Source organism: Pseudopodoces humilis, chromosome 1 (assembly GCF_049639895.1).
Source record: "Pseudopodoces humilis isolate 2021_Gansu_Grassland_sample_001 chromosome 1, ASM4963989v1, whole genome shotgun sequence".
NCBI lineage: Eukaryota > Metazoa > Chordata > Aves > Passeriformes > Paridae > Pseudopodoces > Pseudopodoces humilis.
In genome coordinates this window covers 108,714,973-108,735,469 of record NC_142200.1, presented here as the reverse complement: position 1 = coordinate 108,735,469, position 20,497 = coordinate 108,714,973, and the positions used below count along the sequence as shown (strand labels likewise).

General features: G+C 40.4%; 2 protein-coding genes across 5 annotated transcripts in view; one reads left to right on the top strand and one right to left on the bottom strand.

Moving 5' to 3' along the window:
• DNAJC13 (DnaJ heat shock protein family (Hsp40) member C13) overlaps positions 1 to 17,586 on the top strand; it is a 57,026-nt gene extending 39,440 nt beyond the window's left edge. For both annotated transcript variants that reach the window (XM_005519003.3, XM_014248627.2), the window contains 19 exons: positions 1,365 to 1,439; positions 1,643 to 1,762; positions 2,999 to 3,178; positions 3,525 to 3,692; positions 4,304 to 4,417; positions 4,749 to 4,865; positions 5,387 to 5,564; positions 6,610 to 6,701; positions 7,065 to 7,164; positions 8,038 to 8,112; positions 8,275 to 8,387; positions 8,827 to 8,996; positions 9,371 to 9,413; positions 10,344 to 10,517; positions 11,447 to 11,626; positions 11,872 to 12,012; positions 12,448 to 12,591; positions 13,428 to 13,527; positions 16,743 to 17,586. In XM_005519003.3, coding sequence (XP_005519060.1) covers positions 1,365 to 1,439; positions 1,643 to 1,762; positions 2,999 to 3,178; positions 3,525 to 3,692; positions 4,304 to 4,417; positions 4,749 to 4,865; positions 5,387 to 5,564; positions 6,610 to 6,701; positions 7,065 to 7,164; positions 8,038 to 8,112; positions 8,275 to 8,387; positions 8,827 to 8,996; positions 9,371 to 9,413; positions 10,344 to 10,517; positions 11,447 to 11,626; positions 11,872 to 12,012; positions 12,448 to 12,591; positions 13,428 to 13,527; positions 16,743 to 16,840 — 2,382 coding nt within the window. In that variant the 3' untranslated portion in view covers positions 16,841 to 17,586. The remainder of the gene's footprint in view (positions 1 to 1,364; positions 1,440 to 1,642; positions 1,763 to 2,998; positions 3,179 to 3,524; positions 3,693 to 4,303; positions 4,418 to 4,748; positions 4,866 to 5,386; positions 5,565 to 6,609; positions 6,702 to 7,064; positions 7,165 to 8,037; positions 8,113 to 8,274; positions 8,388 to 8,826; positions 8,997 to 9,370; positions 9,414 to 10,343; positions 10,518 to 11,446; positions 11,627 to 11,871; positions 12,013 to 12,447; positions 12,592 to 13,427; positions 13,528 to 16,742) is intronic.
• Positions 17,587 to 18,948: 1,362 nt separating this feature from the next.
• The window catches only part of ACAD11 (acyl-CoA dehydrogenase family member 11), a 28,905-nt gene continuing 27,356 nt past the window's right edge, over positions 18,949 to 20,497 (bottom strand). For 2 of the 3 annotated variants that reach the window (XR_015772965.1, XR_015772966.1), the window contains one exon: positions 20,287 to 20,404. Coding sequence is in view for 1 of the 3 variants with exons in the window: in XM_005519005.3 (XP_005519062.2) it covers positions 19,194 to 19,308; positions 19,764 to 19,873; positions 20,288 to 20,404 (342 nt within the window). In the remaining 2 variants the exon portion in view is untranslated. Of the gene's footprint in view, positions 19,309 to 19,763; positions 19,874 to 20,286; positions 20,405 to 20,497 lie in introns of those variants that run through there. The other variant, XM_005519005.3, reaches the window with a different exon arrangement.

Here is a 20,497-nt window from a genome sequence, read left to right as displayed (position 1 = left end):
TGCCTGGGAAATCAGATGTAATTGTGAATCACTTTTGGTCTTGAGACACCTGTTATTCTAAACATCTCAGATGTTCTTGATACAGTAGGAGAAACATCTTGCACAGTATACTCTTTTCTTGACCTGGGCTTGTCTATTGAACTGTGGATAAGCAAGGTACATACAAAGTTTCTCTACTCCTTTACAGAACTGCTGCATTTTTTATGTGAAAGAATAGATAAATGTGAACAAGTCACTTGAGCACAAGGCCTTTTCATTGCACATATTGCCATACTAGAACCATCTAGGTTGGAAAAGATATTGAAGATCACTGAGTCCAGTCACTAATCCCAACACTGACAAGTCCCACTAAATCATGTCTACATGCCTTTTTAAATACCTTCAGGGCTGGCAACTCAGCCACTTGCCTTGGCAGCCTGTTCCAGTGCTTGACCACCCTTTCAGTGAAGAAATTTCTGCTAATATCCAATCTAAATCTTTCCTGGCATAACATGAGGCCACTTCCTCTTGTCCTGTCTCTTGTTACTTGGGAGAAGAGACCAATCCCCACCTAAGTACACCCTCCTTTCAGGTGCTTGTAGAGAGTAATAAGCTCTCTCCATAGCCTTCTTTTCTCAAGACTAAACAATCCCTACTGCCTCAGCAGCTGCTTCTTGTCAGGTCTGTACTCCAGAACCTTCCCCAGCTCTGTTGCCCTTCTCTAGACATGCTCCAGCTCAATGTCTTCCTTGCAGAGAGAGGCCCAAAAAGGAACACAGCATTCAAGGTGCAGCCTCACCAGTGCTGAGTACAGTGGGACAGTCACTGCCCTGGTCCTGCTGGCCACACTGTTGCTGATCCAGCCCAGGATGCCATTGTCCTCCTTGGCCTCCTGGGCACACCCTGGCTCACGTTCAATGGCTGTTGAGCAGCAACCCCAGGTCCTTTTCTGCTAGGCAGCTTCCCAGCCACTCTGCCCCCAGCCTGTAGTACTGCATGGGGTTGTTGTGACCCAAGTGCAGAACCTGGCACTTCACCTTGTTGAAACTCATACAGTTGGCCTTGGCCCATTGGTCCAGCCTGTCCAGATCCCTCTGTAGAGCCTTCCTGCCCTCCAGGAGATCCACACTCCCACACAACCTAGTGTCATCTGCACACTGACTGAGGTATTAGCTCACATGCGAGAAGACTGTCAGCTCTTAAAGCATCAAAGGGTGTTACTAGCGCTTGCAAGGAATTTTGCACTAAAAACCATTTATGCAAGCAGCAGATTTTTGTCAAATGTTTCCCTTCAGACATTAAAAATTACCAGCTAATGTTTTGGTTTTGCTGACTTTTACCTTATTTTGTTGTGACTGAACTTGTGCATCATTCAATCCTCGCAGGTATTGCAAGAGGCATTTAATCGTTGTGTGGCAGTCTTGACTCGTTCTAGCAAGCCAGATGATATGTCTGTACAGGTGAGTTTAAAGCAGCAGTTTTAACTGAGTGTATTGTCTTCTCAGAAGACTACATGATGTATGTATCTGTACAATATGATAATAAACACAAATGTGTGTGTATATATAATAAAAACATTTATCTAGTATTGTATATATTAAAAATACAATTGTAAACATGCATTTTCCTCCACTTGGAACCAATAAAATATTGTGTTTTGTAGGTATGTGGATACATTAGTAAGTGTTACAGTGTAGCAGCTCAGTTTGAGGAATGCAGAGAGAAGATTACCGAAATGCCTAACATAATTAAGGACCTCTGTAGACTACTGTATTATGGCAAGGTGAGTGCTCCTTTTCTTTGTCCAAATGGGTGTTTAAATATTATGGGGAATATTCTGCTTATAGGGTAGATAGGAGTCATAGAATCACAGAATGGTTTGTGTTGGAAGAGACCTTAAGTTCATCTAATTCCAAATCCCCTGCCATGGGCAGGGACACATTTCACTAGACCAGGTTGCCTAGACCTGCATCCAACCTGGCCTTCAAGACTTACAGTGATGGAGCATCCACAGTTTCTCTGGGCAGCCTGTTTCAGTGTCTCACCACCCTCACAGTAAAGAATACTTCCTAGTATCTGATCTAAACCTACACTCTCTGTTTGAAGCTTTTTCCCCTTGTCCTGTCACTCCAAACTGTTGTAAATAGTCACTCCCCTTTTGTGCAGGCTCCCTTCAGGTATTTGAGGGCCACAGTTAGGTAACCTTAGAGCCTTCCCTTCTCCAGGCTGAACAAACCAAATTCTTTTGGTCTTTCCTCATAGTTGTAGTTGACTAGTTAAACCCTTCTCTGTAAGATCCCAGCAAATCATGAGATACAGAGCTCAACTGCCTTGTTTCAACACTTGTTTGAATCCATTGAAACTGTAGATTTAAACTGCAACCACTCTAAACATTCAGCTATTTTTGCCTTTTAATTGACACATCAGGCAGCTTGGCTTACTGTACTAAATCAGCAGATAAAAGTACTACAAATCGACCCTGCATAAGCAGATAACTCTTGAATACTGTTCCCAGAGTTCATGCTGACTGTAGAGTCTTTCTTGCCATTTACCTCTTTTGAACTTACCTCCTGTTATAAAAATGCTGAATTTTGTCTGAATTAAGAAAAGAAAGCTTGTCTTTAACTTTTCATGTGGGGTGTGGGGAAGCAGGAGACTAAAACCGGATTCTAGTAATTGATTGTATATGCCTGTGTGTTCTTTAGATCCTGCAGGACACATGTATTGCCATAAAAAACTCACCTGGGAATCTCTGCCGCAGTTCACCAATGCTTCTTTCTAATCATATGAAATAACTATTCAAGTACTCTTCCCCTTGAAAGGTGCTGGCTAATTAGCCATGTTGTTCATTACCAAATACTTCAGCTGCAGAAATTATGTCTACTTCAGTTTTCATCTCTGGCCTGCTGAAATAGTACTGCAGAATTAGCAAGTTTTGGCTTTTAAATCTTTGGTACAGAAACCAGTTGGCATTCTTTGGCAGCAGGTATTAAGGCAAACTTATTTTTTCTCCCCTCAGACCATACCACGAGTAGCTGCTTTAGGAGTAGAATGTGTTAGCTCCTTTGCCTTAGATTACTGGCTACAAACACATTTGTTCCAAGCTGGAGTTCTGTGGTACTTACTGGGTTACCTCTTCAATTATGACTATACGCTGGAGGAGAGCGGGATTCAGAAAAGTGAAGATTCAAACCACCAGGTAATGTTGCCAAGGTGCTTTCAGAAACCAGTGGCTGTTGTTTTCCATCTCTTACTAGGAGTTAAGTTACTTACCAAGAATAAGTGTATTCAAGTATTTGTTAGAATCATTGAATTGCACGAAGAGTAATATTAACAGAGTTTTGGTAGGGAATTTTTGTATAGTGAGGAATACTCTGAGGTTTTTTTGGTTTTTTAAAGCGTTCAACTGTTAAAGCTGCCAAAACCCATGGTTTCTAATGGACTTCATGCAAGACACTTTTAATCTGTAGCAAGCAGTATAAAAGTAAGTTTTTGAGACGAGAAGAAGGCTCTAGGTTTTCTCAAATGGCCTCTGAATTTTTCAGGAGGTAGCAAATTGCCTTGCTAAGCTCAGTCTCCTGGCCCTGAGTCGCCTTGGAGGATATCTTTCTGATGAACAAGCTACTCCTGAAAACCCAACGATCAGGAAAAGCTTGGCTGGAATGTTGACACCCTACATTGCAAGAAAACTTGCTGTGGTCAGTCCTACCGAGGTAAGCATCTGCTGGCCAAAACTTTCTCTAGTGATTTATGAAAGGAATAGTTGGTCACTTCTAAAACATTCAGCTTTCTTAGACCAATTAACAGCAATGTGATTTTTATTTGCAGTTGAGGTAACTGCAGGCAAAAACTGGTTCAGCCTCAGACACTATGGACAGGAACAGTGCTTCCTAGAATAATATTTGCAAAACAAATACAAGAACAAAAAAGTGGAGTTAATTGTTCAAGGTTTTAGGATATAATGATGATGAGGAGAAAAGGTTTAATTTAACTCTTTAAAAGTGGGGCCAAGAAAGCCATCTGTAAACAGATAGTGTAGGTAGTTGCTGCTCACTGTCAAAAGTGGATGGAGAATCTGAAATGTGTCTCAGAGCAGAATAAAGAGAACTGAAATTTAGGTTGTACTTTACCACAGAACTTGCACATACTGTTTTTCCGGTATGTTTTTCCAATATGGGAAATTTTACACTTCAAACTTGCTTCTGTAATTAGTCTAGCTGTTAATGAGATTGGATTGACTGATACCATGAAACATGCTGATTAATGTGCATAATGATCCAAAAATGTTGAAAATGTGTTACATCATGTAAATTCCTTTTCTTAGACTCTGAAGATGCTTAACAGTAACACAGAGAACCCCTACTTGATCTGGAACAATGGGACACGAGCTGAATTACTGGAGTTTTTGGAATCGCAGCAAGAAAGCATGATTAAGAGAGTAAGATACTCTTTACTTTAAATCCCAGTACTATTTTTTTAAAAACCTGTTTCGTGTTTTTCTATATCCTCTTGGGATGCAATTGTATGATTAATACAATCCATTGTTGTCTACCCCAAAGTCACTTTCTTCATTCCATAGTTTTTAAAAGAAAACAAAACCCTATGATTTTGGTTGTTCATTTCATGTTATGTTTCAGTCTGAGCTTCTGACTTGCTGAAGAATTAAGTTTTCTGTTCAAGTATTGCCTGTTTCATTATCGGATTATAGCTTTACACTTTCTATAAGATTATTTTCTGTCTGAGCTTGTGCTGCTTATCTCTGCTTAAAGGGTGATTGTGACAAGAGCTACGGATCTGACTTTGTCTTCAGTGACCATGCAAAGGAACTTATTGTGGGAGAGATTTTTGTTAGAGTCTACAATGAGGTCCCAACCTTCCAACTAGAGGTGAGATGTAGCTAAAAATCTTCCTGTTAAAACTAGTGTTTGGAATGCTACTTCTTCCTGTTTATCTATCTGTCAGTACAAACAGAATGGAGAAAATAAAAAAATGTTATGGAAATTTACTTCAAGATCAGCATGTTATGAGAAAAAACCTTACTGGAGCAGAATAAATTAAAATAACAAATCTGTCATAAGTTGTGGTCTTCAAATATCTTAGTGACTTCTCTACAAGCTTGTGATGCAGACACTTGGGCCGATTCAGTAATTCCAGGAGGTGGTGATTCTGCCTATTGGCTTTATAATCAGTATATATGGGCAAACACACACCTGTTGGAGTAGTGTCAGCTTTTTAAGTGTATGTTTAGATAGGAATAGGGTTTAAGGTGATGCAGGTGTTATAGTGATCATAGAGAATTGTTGCCTGTCTGGAAGAAAGGAATATGTGGAATGTAGAAGTTGGATACATTTTCTACTATGTAGTGTTGCATCACACAGCTAAAAATACTGTCATCTCTACTTCAAAGCTTCCTAAAGCATTTGCTGCAAGCCTCTTGGATTATGTAGGCTCACAAGCACAGTACCTTCATACCCTCATGGCAATAACTCAGACTGGGAAAGTGGAGTCCAATCAACACGGAGATCGCTTACGGAGAGTTGAAATGGCCCTGGAGGCTCTGAGAAACGTTATAAAACATAACCCAGGTAGGCTTAAAATTGAACTTCCCCAGTATCCTTTTCTGTGGACAGCCTTAAAAACTCAGAACCTCTGTAGTCTTTATCTTTCAGTGAGAAGGAAGCTTTTTTTGCTTGCTGACAGACTTCAACGTTGTTGGTAAGCCATATGAGCTTGCCGGTTTTTTCCTTACCAGGAGAGCACTGTCAGTAGATGCAGCAAAATTTTGAGTTAAGTTCAAGCTTTATCTGTTTTCATTGCCGAATCATTAGGTTTTAACTGTAATTCGATCCTGCTGTTGCTAGGAAGACTTAAACCTCTTGAAAGAAACTTTCTGTAATCCTTCAAAGAATCTTCAACTGATTTTTAAGTTTCCTTGTGTCAAAAAACCCTTCTTGAACTGCGTACTGTGTGCTAGTAAACATCTAAGTGTCACCTGTGTTAAGGCCATAGTAAAGCAAGAGGAGAAGGTGCTCCTCAAAGTTTAATGAGCAGACATCAATGTACAGACTGGAAAAGCCTGAGACAAATGATTATGATGTTATGCTACTTTTAAAAGCAAACCATGTTACTATTGTGGCATCTAATAACAGCTGGTTAGGATGTTCTGTGTGTGTGCAGTTATAAACCTGAAGGCAGGTTTATCTCCTCCTGGAGATAGCAATCCTGCTCTGAGCTGGGACATCCTGAAAGGGCAAGTGTATTTGAAGACAACAGGTTTTGATGGTCAATGATAAATAAAATAAAGGAATTTGTTTTAAAATTAAGGAATAGTCGTTTTGTAAGAATGCAAGTAACTAAGTGTAGTCCAAGAACTGCATCAGTTACTTTCCTTAGAGAGGGGAGTTACCCTCTGTTTTTGAAATGTTGTTGACCTGAAATTCTGTGGAAGCTAGATTAACAGAGAGGAGTTCATAATGTTCTAACTCTGTAGCAGCTGCTGTCCTTTATGAGCTGTTACAACTACATATAGCTGTGTAGTCTTTAGCACCTCTCTGTATAGTGAAATATGGGAATGGACCTTCAGTGACTGCTTTGGCTAACATGGAGAGTAACTTATTTGGTCTCTTGCAGGTTCTGAGTGTGAATGCATAGGGCACTTTAAGTTGATATTCTCCCTTCTGCGTGTTCATGGAGCTGGCCTGGTGCAGCAGTTGGCTCTGGAGGTAAAAAGCCCAACCAACCAAAAAACAATCCAATCCCCACAGACTCCCAACCTCCCTGTCTGGATGCTTTACATAATCACCATAAACAAACCTGATTGTGTAGCTGTTAGAGTAGCATCTGAAAAATACTAAGATTGCGGTTCTAAGGTGTCAGCTCCTCCTTGGAGGAGCATGTGATACTTTGTGCCTGTGTCTTTGCATCCTTCTTGCCTGAAGAGACAAAACAATTTGGTGGCAGGAATAAATGTTTTAAATATCAGTTCTATTGGCCAGTGAGTTGGCTGACTTCATCCACTGGGGTTTTTTCTGAAAAGTGTCAGAATAGCTGAAATATAATCAAGTACTGTTTCTGTTCTTTTGCAGGTAGTGAACATAGTAACAAGTAATCAAGAATGTGTTAACAACATTGCTGAGGCAATGGTTCTTGCTAACTTACTGGCACTCCTGCATTCCTTACCTTCAAGTAGGTATTGTAAGATTCTCTATCTTGCAAAGGCAAAGGTTTCTAACTCAGGAATTTATAAGAATGCAGCTGGCTGAAATTAGCACTGAGTTTTAGGTTAAAATGGTCTTGTTAGCTTTCTAGGATAGAGAGCTGGGTTGTGAAGAGAAACTACAGTAAGAACACCTATACATTGGAACAAAGCTTTCCTCAGCTGTTGCTGTGCTCCATTCCAGTTGCACAGCTATTAATGAGAGCAGTAAAGACAGTACTGCAATACATCCTCAGTGAAATACTGTGTTTCTATGCCCAGTCCTAATAACAATCTTCAGCTATCAGTTGATAGCTAGATAAGAAAAGCAAAGCGACCAAATAGATATCACCTTTTTTAAGAAGATAAGAAGCAGGATTAGAAATAGTTTTTTAAACAAATGCAAATTTTAGACCATCTCTGTCATCACACATCACACATAGTGATATGCTAGTAAGTCACTTCTGTCTGATGATTTAAACGTTAGATGACTATCATATCCAAAGCTAACAAGGATGGTTTACAAAAATGTTGTGTGTGACCAGTTTTTTGTCTTAAATGTGTGACCTGAAGCATATGAATAGCAGGTACTCTGATTACTTCTGAATTGTGTAGTGTTCCATTGACTAATTATTTCTGAGAATTTAGCTAATTAGCATCTAAGTAAGAAGTTATTCTGTATTAGAATGTGTGGTTGATTTGACATTCTTTAACTAATGTACTGTAGCCAGAAATCCCTAATCTTGTAATTGTTGGAAGCTTTATTGCACTTTTGATAGAGGTTTCTGTTAAGATCAGTTACATTTATCTTTGCTTATTCATTCTGTGTGACACAAAGTTCTTAATGCTCTTTATTTTGACAGGTCGGCAGCTTGTCCTTGAAACTTTGTATGCTTTGACATCTAGCACAAAAATAATTAAAGAGGCCATGGCAAAAGGTACAGTACTACATTGAAAGCAAATGTTTCTGCAACAATGGACTTAAAGTGAATAGAGTGGCCACTCGCCCATTTAAAATAATCTGTGTTGAATTGGAGAAGTTCTACAACTTGTGACCAGAAAGAAAAAAAAATTCAATGTTCCCTATCTCTTTGTTACAGGTGCTTTAATCTACTTACTAGATATGTTTTGCAACTCAACTCATCCACAGGTCCGAGCCCAAACGGCAGAGCTTTTTGCCAAAATGACTGCAGATAAGCTGGTGGGACCAAAGGTAAGAATCTTAACAGCTCATGTTGGAACTCCTTCTTGATATTACCTGTATCTCTCTAAAGGTGAGCAGAAAAATCCTTTTCTGTATCTAAAATACTCATGTAAGGATCAGTCAGGCTTTTTCAAAATAATTTAACTTTTAATCTGTGAGCAACTTCACAGCTATTGCATGTAACTATATAAGCAGTATGTAACTGGTATAAGCAGTTTGGTTTCCATTCATTGTGACTTTAACAGTAGATACCTAGATTTCAGTGTCATTGGCTATTACTATTTGAAATGGTGGCACTGTTTTATTTTGTGGTGTTGTGGTCTAGCACTTGACAATTCTAGCATTAAAGACAGTTGGACATTGTGGAGTTTTCTATTTTTGTCAGTGTGTCCTGTCAGTTAGTTTGTCGTACGATATACTAAATGTCATTTATGTTCATCCCTTCTAGGTTAGAATCACACTAATGAAATTTTTACCTGGAGTCTTCATGGATGCCATGAGAGACAACCCTGAAGCTGCTGTTCATATCTTTGAGGGAACCCATGAAAATCCAGAATTAATTTGGAATGACAGCTCCAGGGAGAGAGTATCAACAACAGTTCGAGAAATGATGCTTGAGTATGTGGAAACCTTCTGATTCAGTTATCTTTAACTGAAAAACTCTCTTAGTGGCAGTAAACCGGAGTTGCTGTAGAAGAACTGTGAGACAGAGCTCCTCTTGTAAAACGTAGAATTCCTCTTGTAAAACGTAAGCCAGACTTCAGTGAAAGAAACTTGTTCACTGTGTACTGCACCTGTAAGTTAGTGATGCAGGTGCAGTTTGTGCACAGTCCAGGTATTTGCTCACTGCTGTAGGATTTGGAGGGATACAATGGGGGTAGAATGGGGCTTAGAAACAGTGCTTCACAGTGATGGAGGGAGACTGAGGTGTCAAGTAGAGAAGAGACAGCTCCTTCATTTACTGCTCATTAAAACTTGCTTTCTTTTTAAAGGCACTTTAAACTTCAGAGGGACAACCCTGACACTAACTGGAAGGTAAAAGTATATTGTTTCTGCTTTGAGTGTGTCCAGGGAGGCTGTAGGCCACACCATAATAGATGCATGTATTACTCTTAATAGGCTTTTCTCTTAAAGTACTAACAGGGATTTGCTGCTGTGCTGTAAATATAACTTGATAACTGAAAACATAACTGGTTTAATGTTGAATTTATGCTTTTGTTACTACTTGCACCTTGAAATTAGACACTTACTGGTAAAATCACTGTCAGTATACTCTGAATGTTCTGATAGTTCAGGTTATTCTAAAACTCATGAAAAGTCAGCAACAAAGGAGAAGACTGGTTTGCTGGAAGAAGTCCTGTCACTACTTAGACATTGTAAACTTGCTCTTGGTAAATGTGAAGTAACTTTAGTAAGTCACTGGGTCTCAAAAAATAATTAGAGTCCTTAGCCATTATTCCCTCACATCAGGCACATCAATGAGGTGTTTCAGTATGTAGTGATTCCCAGTATCTTAAAAAAGCTAGACATGACTTCCTCCCAGCAGTCCTCTAGTTCAACATTAAACCAATTTCTCAACACATCATGATGTCTGTTTTGATCCAGATGAATACTGGAAACTTCCCTGGACTGATGGTGAGAAACCTTTCCCTGAAGTGTGCAAGGAAGGAAAGGGCTGTTGTATAATCAGCCTTGTTGCTAGTGCTTCTCTTGAACTAGGGTTTGCCACTGTTGGTAGGTTCAGTTCCTTGTGTTCTTTGAAAGAAAAGTTCACTATAGTGGTACTGCCTGCACTTCACTGTTCTTTCTACTGTCATTTCTTACCTCATGTTCTTTCAAGATGAAGGGTTTATTGTCTTGCACAGCTGTTTTGGAGAATACAGTTAGTGACCCTGACCACTTAGAGAAACAGTTTTAGATCTCTCAAATATCCTTGTCAATAACTTCCACTTTACAATTCAACAGCTGCCTGAAGATTTTGCTGTGGTGTACGGTGAGGCAGAAGGTGAACTTTCAGTGGGGGGAGTCTTCCTCAGGATTTTTATTGCCCAGCCGGCCTGGGTTTTACGGAAACCAAGAGAATTTCTCATTGCACTGTTGGAAAAGTTTACTGAACTACTGGAGAAAAATAACCCCCATGTAAGATGATTTTTTCTGGTTCTGTGCTTTAAATTTGTTTAGCATTCTTAAGTCTCTTAGTGTCTGATTTAGATTCTTACATTTCCCATTATAAATGGGGTTTTGTGTCTGCTTTATGACTCTCTGTAAAAGCATGTTGATATGTTTAGGCAACTTTTGAACATGAATCAAGGTTTTAAAGTCCCTGAAGCCATAGAATTAGCTTCACTTAAGTCTTAAGGACTTATTTTATGCTGGAGATGAGGCTTAACAAATGAAGTGTCTTTTAATTATTCCAGGACTGACCAACCTAAAAAAATGGCACTTGTTCTACACCGCCTAAAATTTTCTGCTCTTGAGACTTCTGTTTTCCTTCTGCAACATTAACTTCCCACTCATGCTAAATTATGTGACCTACAGAAGGCTGCCACCTAACAGTTAGTGTAATGAGTACAGAAAATGTGTTACAGTTTGAAAATTAATTTGTAAACAGTGTCCAGGCAGATTCTGTGTTAGTCTTGCAGGATGGAAACTAACTAGTGTGTTGAATAAAACAGGCATCTTATGAAGATGGAATAGCAGTTTGTAGAGGCATGCAGAATACACAAGGCATGACAAGTGATTCTGCACAGACTGCAGAATACTGTAGGAATTCAGGTGGTCAGCTGAACATCCATACTGTCTTCCACCAAACAACTTAGCCAGATACTGGATTCTCAAGATGCTGGAAATAGTGCTTAGGAATTCCCATGTGATCTGTCTTATATTTGCCACTATTGGAGCTGATAATCATATTCTTAACTTGTTGTTTTAACAGTTTGAGAGCTAAGTGATACAAAAGCATTAGAGAAAAAAAATCTATAACCAAAGCAAGTGAGAAATGTTGTTGTTATGATGATACATAAGGCTTTACTGAGTTACACCTTCTGTTGATTTTCAATTTTCTGCAGGGGGAAACTTTAGAAACCATTACAACAGCAACTGTGTGCCTGTTCAGTGCCCAGCCTCAGCTAGCTGATCAAGTTCCTCCTCTTGGTCATCTTCACAAGATAATCCAGGCTATGAATCACAAGAACAATGCCATTCCTAAAAGTGCCATTCGTGTCATGCACATATTGTCAGACAATGAGGTACTGAGTCATCTAAGTCCTTGAGGGGAGAAAAGCATAGCTGGAGTTATTTGTATTGTTTAGTAGCGTTCCTAAAAGAGCTTTATTCTAACTGTAAATACTGTGTAGCAAGTGTGACCTATAGCTAATTAATGGAGAATTGCTAGATTAAACAATGAGAAATTTATGGTGTTGGCTGACCATATCTGCAATGACCATTAATCTTGGCATAAAATAAAGTCCTCAGGATGTTTATCTCTCTACAGCTTTGTGTTAGAGCGATGGCATCACTGGAGACCATTGGCCCTCTCATGAATGGAATGAAAAAGAGATTAGATGTAGTTGGGATAGCCTGTGAAACACTGAATCGAATGTTTCAGAAGGAACAAACTGACTTAGTAGCCCAAGTAAGTAGTACATTTTCAAACTGTAAAAATGGGGTATGTTAAACTGTTCTACTTAAATGGCATCTGGGAAGCCTCCTGGACACTTAACTAATGTGCTTTTATTGTTGGAAAAGTTTTTTTATCTAAAATGTAGACCTGTTCAAGGATGTTACCTGAGCATTGAAGCTTAATGCACAGGGTAGTGTTGTGTCTACTGAGAGAGTGTAATGACATGTAATGCAACTGAGTTTACACCTAAAAAAAGCAGAATTCCTGGACAGTATCTTTGCTTTCTCTTGCTTGTATTCATACAGCTCAGGAAAAATGGACTCATCTTTGGCATTTGTAGTAATAGCTGTTGGCACTTTTGTTTCATACTAATGGTAGTGGTATAAAAAAAATCTCTGTAGAACTTCCTGGTCTGTGTTAAGACAACTCATTTGGGTATGTTTGCAGGCTTTGAAAGCAGATTTGGTCCCTTATCTTCTAAAGCTGCTTGAAGGGGCTGGTCTTGAGAACCTTGAAAGCCCATCTGCAACAAAAGCTCAGATTGTTAAGACTCTGAAATCCATGTCTCGCAGCCTGCAGTATGGGGAACAGGTGAGCACTCACAAGTCTTTATCTGGGGTTTGACACTTGGTAGGTCTAACTTTGAACATCTCTTCTTTAATCTTCTGGCTGTCATGTGCATCATTCCACCTAAAATGTTAACATGCTGCAACTGCAAAATGATTAGGGCTTGGAATTTCTTCATTTCTTGCTTGTGGAGAAGTCATTGGTTCAATGCATGTGAAGAGCACTAATGAGAATGATAATTCTTATTATTCTTGTTTTTATATTAAGTGCAGAAATGTTCTATGAGCTGGTTAGCTTTAACTGACAACTCTTCAGAACTTGTGTTATAAATGTAAATTTCTCCTCTGTTTTTTGAATAAATACATAACTGCAGCAGTATATCTAAGTAAATATGGATGTTTATCTAAGTAAATTTGTCCCAGTAACTGTGCTAGTTCTTAATGCCTTTCTCTTACCCTTTTGTTGAAAGCTTTCTCAAGGGGAGGAAACTTGGAAAAGGTCTTTCTTCCATGTAGTCCCTATCTTGCTTGAGTACAGGAAAACTCCTATTCTCCCTCAGCTGTCAGTGAGTGGCAAGGGCTGCTTCTAGGATTGCTTTTACTTGTCACTTTTCTGGGGAATAAAGAATAAAGTCAAGCTACTAAATAACTTCTTTTGAGCATTGTGTTCAGCTGCACAATTCACATGGAAAAGCAAGTCTCCTTGGAAATGTACACAAATTCCATATCACAGCCTGAACTACGGCCATGTTCTTTGGTGTAATCCCTTCAGAATGGTTTGGTAATAGAAAATGAGGGTTTTTTTGCCTAGAATGCAACAAATGGCACTTGCTCACTGTGTTATCTCTTCAAATACTGTAGGTAAATGAAATTCTGTCCCGTTCTTCTGTGTGGAGTGCCTTCAAGGATCAGAAACACGACTTGTTCATTTCTGATACACAAACATCAGGATACCTCACAGGTTAGCAACTCTTTCCTATTTTTATCCCAAATTGTACTGAACTGTTGCTTAATTGTCACAGTGAACTCTGGAGTTACTGTTTATCCCCAGGATCTAGTGCCATCAGGTGGTCTGAACATTCAGTGCTGTAAAAATACAGTATGTTTTTAGAATACTTGCTAAAAGGTAATCTTCTTGCTGGTTGAGAAGGTATTTCTCTGCACAGTCTTTACTGTACATGCTTAGCAGCAGAATCTGGACACTGGCAAGGCTTGCAAGTACTCTGCAGTGATAAAGCAGAGATGTAATTGAAACTGAAGAATGACAGTAGCTTTCCATGCTTTCTCAGGATCAGTCTACTTCAGTTCTAGAACACAAGTTTTTCCACAGTTGAAGGGATGTGTAAACTGTCTTCAGAATCACTCAGACTGTCTGTGTTAGTTGGCTGTGTGAATTAACACAACTTTAGTGTTAGACAGGTAGTTGTACTGTTGGAAGAGTTGGAATGCTAATAGGTTGGAGTTTGAGGCTGTGTTCCAGCCAGAATCAGTGGCCTGCCAGGGTGGCCTCATGCCTGTACATGGAGCTTGCAGCATATACTTCACTGCAGCAGTGGCACACCTTGGGTGAGTCCCCTGCTGGTGCCACCAAGATTGAAATGGCACCCCAGAGGCACACCAGCCTCACTGGTGATGAAGAAGAGCATTTTAGCTGTGTATGCACGCTAAGGTTAACAATTGATGGGAACTTCTTTGCATGGTGCAGACATACTCCCAGATCAGTTATGTCACTGCAAATCAAGTCCTATTTTTCCTTCACTTCAGCAGCACTTGACAGACACAACATCACAGACCAGAACATCACTATCGCATAAAATATTTTCAGATGTAGCAAATAATGACATTGCAGCAAACTGTCTAAAGCAAGACATGATGCAAACTTCTGACTCCTCAGTAGCCTCAACAAACACTTGGTCTTAAAAGCTTTGCCTCACAGGTGAGGTTGTAAAGTCCTTTGTGACAAGCCAGTGTGGACACAGCCATGTGCCACATGGAACTTTCTCATCTAACCCAATATAGGAATCTTGGTAAAGCTTCTGAGCATAACTGAAATAATGACGTGTAAATCAAATGGACAAAGTTTTTCTTGCAAGATACTAGCATGTATTTTGAGAAAATGAAGCAAGAGCCTTTCAAGTCAGGAACTACATCTTCTAGAAGTAGTTTGCTTACATTTTGAGAGTAGGTGTTGCAACACTTGATGCATTTTTTCACACAGGAGTCTGTGCTTTGGCTCTGAACTTTTTTGGCTCGGAGTTTTCTGGTTTTGTACTGTTTAATGCCAGTTTGACAAAGAACACTGGAACTGATTCAGTTTGTACTGAATTTCCTTGGTATTTCATAAATACTATAAATTTAGTAATAGGAAGAAAATGCTGACTGATTATTGGCCAAGAACTGAGACTACCAGATGTGGTCAGGCTTTGAGACTGGGGGCAATACAGTTTTCCAATTGCCTTAAGGCCCATGCTGCTTTTATATTGCCTAATGTTTAAGTGCTTGCTAATGTAGAATGAAGGTGCTGTACAAATGCAAAGTGTAGATGGAAACCAAACTTTAATCAATCTTTAACCTCTCTTACCTTGTATTCTGCCTTATGTCTTGCTTCAAATTGCTTTGCTATTTGCACTTCCCTTGAAACTTCCCTTGCTTATTTCTCTTCCCTCAGGTGTCTCTTCTCCTTCCCTTCTAACTGGCAGCAGTCCCCTTCACCTGAGAAGTGGGCTTTAGATCTGCTGTGTCAGGCAGCTTGCTAACTTCTGTGTAGCTCTCTAAAGCAGGTAGATACCACCTCGCAGAACGCACGCTGCGCTCGCTGCATTCCGATAACAGATGCATGTCCTAGAGCTGTACAAATGCGTGGTCCCACACTGCCCAACACCGACACACTTGCCTTCCTCGAGCACACAGGATTACTACACTGACAACTGCACTGGCTGGTACTTGCTGGTACTACACAGGAATTCAACTTCGCAACTATGTTAGGAATCCCCCATAATGGAAAACCTTGAGGCACAAGATAACTATGGGGAATTTTTGCACTAGGATGGGTAACAGTGGGTGTGACACTTGGCAGGTTGCACTGATGGGCTGGCAAAGAGAGGTTCCCTCCTGCAGTCAGAGAGCTTTTTATTGCCAGAGGCATTGCTTGCTTTGCTCTCTGCCTTGCTGTAGCAGTGTGGGACTGTTTGCAGGGAGACAAACCATGCTCTGATGTTCTGGCTCTGGGCTGAAGTGTGAGAAAGGAGGGTGGGGCAGGATTCCTCCCACTGAGGGAGAACTCAGTGAGGATGGCTTAAAGGGGAAGAGTACAGGACCCAGCAGAACTTAGTATGTTGAATATAGGCTGTGTAGGCTGGAGGTCTGAGACCCAAGTCAGTCGCTGTATTGGTGCAGGAACATGTTGTGAGTGATCAGTTTTCTAGTCACAAATATGATAAAAATTGCTGTTAAAACACCTCATGCTGCAACCTAAGCTTTTATTGCATGTGTTGAGAGTTTCTATATGACCAAATTTTTAATTCCAGGCTTTGAGGGAGAGGGGCTTTGCCTGCAGTGCAAAACTGATTGCCCCTATAGTAATCAACATGGAAACTTAGTAATGGTGTGAGTCCCGTATCTCCAGTTTGAAATTTGTATCCTAAGAATGCTGTCACTTTATTCCAGCTGAAGGCACAAAATGCTGGATAGACAAACTTTAGGCAGTTCTGCTTCTTCATGGGGCAGCCCACAGTGCTTTCTGGAACTGTGCAGCTGGGAAAAACCTTTACAACACTGAAAAGATACACAAGGAGCCCAGTAGTGGAACATATGCCTGAACTCACTTTGATTTCATGGCAGGGCCTTTCTTTAGCAAAGGCCATCCCTGCTTTACTGCTGCTTCCATGATGGAAGGTGAGATGGGTAGTGCAGGTGGTTGGGGTTCTTTTTAACTTATGTGGCATATCAGAATAAAATAAAAATGAAAAAGCTGAGAAATGGCCCCCACAAGCTATTCCACTTGGTAGACTAAGAAGTCTTTAGTTTCTAGTGTTCCTAGATTTTAAAGAATTTAAAGAAAAACTTAAATATTCTTGTGTAAGGTGTCTGATTGACTTAGATGATGTATCTGAGTGTTACCAGAGGGAATAAAATAGAAGGAAAACTAATCACCAGTATTTTTTTTCCTCCTGAAAGGCCCTGGAGTTGCTGGTTACCTCACTGCAGGGACGACGTCATCCGTAATGCCCAACGTACCACCCCCTGTAGACAACGAAGTGGGAGATGTCAGCTAAGGACTGGAAATCCTTATGGAAGAGACAAAGGCAGACTGGCCAGTGACGAGGAACAGCACTTTCCTCCAATACATTGAAGTGAACTTACTGCCTTGACAGGTGTTTATGACAGTGTTATTCCTTTTTTCTATGACTTTTTTTTTCTCAGAAAAGTCAGTGATTCTAACTACCACACTGTAACACAAGAAAGCACTCTGTGGATCAGCTGAAATGGGTACACAAGAATTTTTTTCTTGTTGTACATAAGCACATTTTGTTCCTTTATATTTGTTTACAAGACTGTGAATCAAACTTTCCTAGTTTTTATATTTTATGAATTAGCATGACTGGAGTTGAGCTACAGTCTAGAGGAATTGGGCTAAAATAACTTTGATCTCACCGACCCTGATAAAAGGGCATCCCTTCATTTCTCAGTCTGATGTGATCACTCCCATTGAACATGACCTGAAAGGGTTTGTCCCTGCACCAGTTCACTCATGTCCTTAATCATTAACATTATCTTCTTCCTTGGATCAAACAGCATTAGACATTTGTATGTATAACTGGCTTGACCAAATTGACAAAGCTTCAGCAAAAAAACCTTAAAAAGTTGACATGTTATGTAAGAAATTAGTGTAATTGTGAAATGTTCTATACATTATCCAGTATATAAAAACTTTCTATATTGAGTGTACATTATACAGATCATTCATATGTACATAGAATTTTAAAATAAAGGGAATTAAGAGCCTTGTTAATGAGATAAAGGTGGTGTTCTTGTCTAGCTGTTCTTCGAAAGTTCTAATTAGGTGGAACTAATTGTAACATGGCTGAATATGATCCTGGGTGTTCTTGGTTGAGAAAACACTTTGTGCAGGTTTTGACAGCCTAGAGCAGAACTCCTGAACCTCGTGTAGTAGTACAGTGCAGGTGGTTTTGTATTTGAAGTGAATTTCAGCCACTGACCTGCTCACACTCTCAACTTCCTAGAAAACATTCTTGGCAGGAAGCAAGAGGAAACTAAGTGGATGTAAATGTAAACAAGAATTACTGCTTTCTCAAAAGATGTTATAATCTTGGTTTTAAGTATAATGAGGTAAGGAACTTCATGGAATGCTTCCAGTTCTAAGTAGTCTGCCACTGTACCCCTCAGTGACCGCTGCAGCTGGACACCCTTCAAGTGAGCACTTGGCTCTGGGCTCAAGGACAGAACTGGCACAGCCTCATCCTGAAGACAGAGGCAAGCAGAATGTGTTCTTCCCAGGCTCCAGCAGGAAGGAGCTTGGAGGGAGGGGCTTGTCTGTTCATGCAAGCAGTAAACCCTTGTGTCCTTAACTTCATTGCCCTTGAGTTACCAGCCCTGTGTAAGTTGAAAAGTGATTATCCTAGCTCCAGGAAGTAGAGCTACCAGTGGTGCAGTGTGCTGTGATCTGCCTGGTTCTGTTCCTGCACGGGCAGGTTCTCTTGAAGTAGCTCAGGTCAAAGGGAATTGGAGCAGAACTGAGTAACTCTGACCTTTGAGAACTCCATACAGGTGTATTGGGCATAAATGCCAGAGCCTGTTTTGGTAGCAGCAGAGGCCATGAACTGCACCCTGTCACTGCTGCTGCCAGCCAAAATATCAACTCTAAGGAGAAAGGTGCCACCTTAGCTTAGGCAGATTTAGGAAAAGGTGGGAGCAGCTGGAACCAGGAGGAGGCTTTGTGAGGGTGCACAGAAGGAGAGACAGGAAGAAGGATGCAAGGAAAGACAAAATGGACATCTGTAAGGGGAAAGGTGGGGAGATCTATTTTGAGAAGCAGAGTAATAAGCAAGCAGTAGCGGACAAACTCCTACATGTGACACCAGCCTTCTGTGCTGCCCTGAGCCTCACTTGAGGGGAGCTTGGGGGTAGGACTGAGCGTAGTCTCAGTGACTGTACGAAAGGAAGGCAGCTGAGAGCTGGGGGGCAGAGAGGGTTGGATTGCAGCTGAGCTTTGGAAAAGAAAAAGCAAGGTACTATCTCCAGTGTTTGTCATTTCACAAAATTAAATGTTTAGCCTACCTTGCAATAAATTAAATTTTCTGACTCAAAACTGCTTTGTCTACAATAAAAGGATAAAGGGCTTGATTCAGCACAAAGAAAGCACTTTAGGCCTGTTAGAAATAGATTTTATTTAGTGTTACAAAGAGCCCAGATAAGTTATTTACATGGCTTCTGCAAATTCTTAAAAAGCAAGCCCATAATTATTAACTGTAATAAGTGAAAATAGTGAGATAATTGCTTCCAGTTAGAATCAAGTTTTTGTATTCATTCAGTTTTACCTTGGATACCATTATTACACTGATACTTTTCCTAATTCTTCCCTCCATCTGAGAAGGCTTTATGCTGACCTTAGATTTTTGCAGTGAGCTTCTTTGACTGATCAAGGAGTTCCCACCTTGCAATTGTTGAGAGATGAACTTCATCGGGCCCATCTGCTAGGCGCAAGGTGCGTATGGAGGCGAACCTGTGGGGGGAGAGCCGAGTTAGGGGTGGGTTCCTGACCTGCCACAGCAGCCACACAGGCTCACGTGGGAGCTCTCAGCACTGCTCTTGCTGCCCTTTTGACACCCCTTGCTTTGAAAAGTCCTATCACATGGGAGATACTGCAGCAAAATCTTCCTGGCAGGATTGAGAGGGGTGGGCTGGGAATTCAGAAGTTTCGCTTCTCCCCAAGGCCGTAAGGGATAACAGAAAGTTTTAGAAGCACATCCTCTTTACTGCTGATAAGAACTATTTTAGATCCAGTGCCAGCTTTTATTTTTGTAAGGCTAATTGAACTATAGAAACAATTGTTTTAAATTTTATAGCTTAAAGGGACACACACTATTATTTCATGCTGAGGTGAAACAGCATGTACTGGTGTTACAAGTTTTTGTAAAAGAAATGCTTAGAATCTACAGGAAATCTCCCTTTACTCACATGAAGGCCAAAGGAAAATCCTGGGAAACTCCAGCTCCACCACACACTTGAACTGCACAGTCAATCACTTTAAGCACAGCTCGTGGAACAACCACTTTGGTCATGGCTACCTGTAGTTAGAAGAACTCACATTATCAGTAACAGTTTCATGAGCAAGTGAAAATATTTACCCAACACTTCTGCTGAATATTGGTATCTCTCAGTACATTCTTTCCCCTTGGGGTTGGATGAGAGCTCTGCTCTTCCCGTTCCCTGGCTACGGTAAAACTGTTTCAAGTCACCCAAAAATATGCTACTGTGTTGAGACAGGCAAGCAATGCTTTACCAGATTCAGCTCTGTTTCAGACAGAGATCACACCCTGATCTGACAAGTCAAAGCATATCTTAAGGCTGTTTTCAACATGGAGTTATACTCTACACTTAGAATAATAATGTTTAACAATATGTTCTACCTTGTGTTATAGCCAGCTGAATGCACAGGCATTGCATCCACCAAGTCCTAGCTACCAAAACATAAAATTTACCTCTTTCCTTGCTCTTCTGTTGCCCAACATGTCAATCTTGCGGGCCGTTTGTAGTGTGAGCAGGCGAGCCTGTTCTATGCTAAGGCGGCATTCTGCAATCCAGTGGGCAACAACTTCCTGCAGAATCCAAAGCCAACATCAGTTAATGCCTCTGAGCACATGTGGAGCTGCCCCTCTTCCTCAGCATGTGCACATTCAGTCACCCTACAG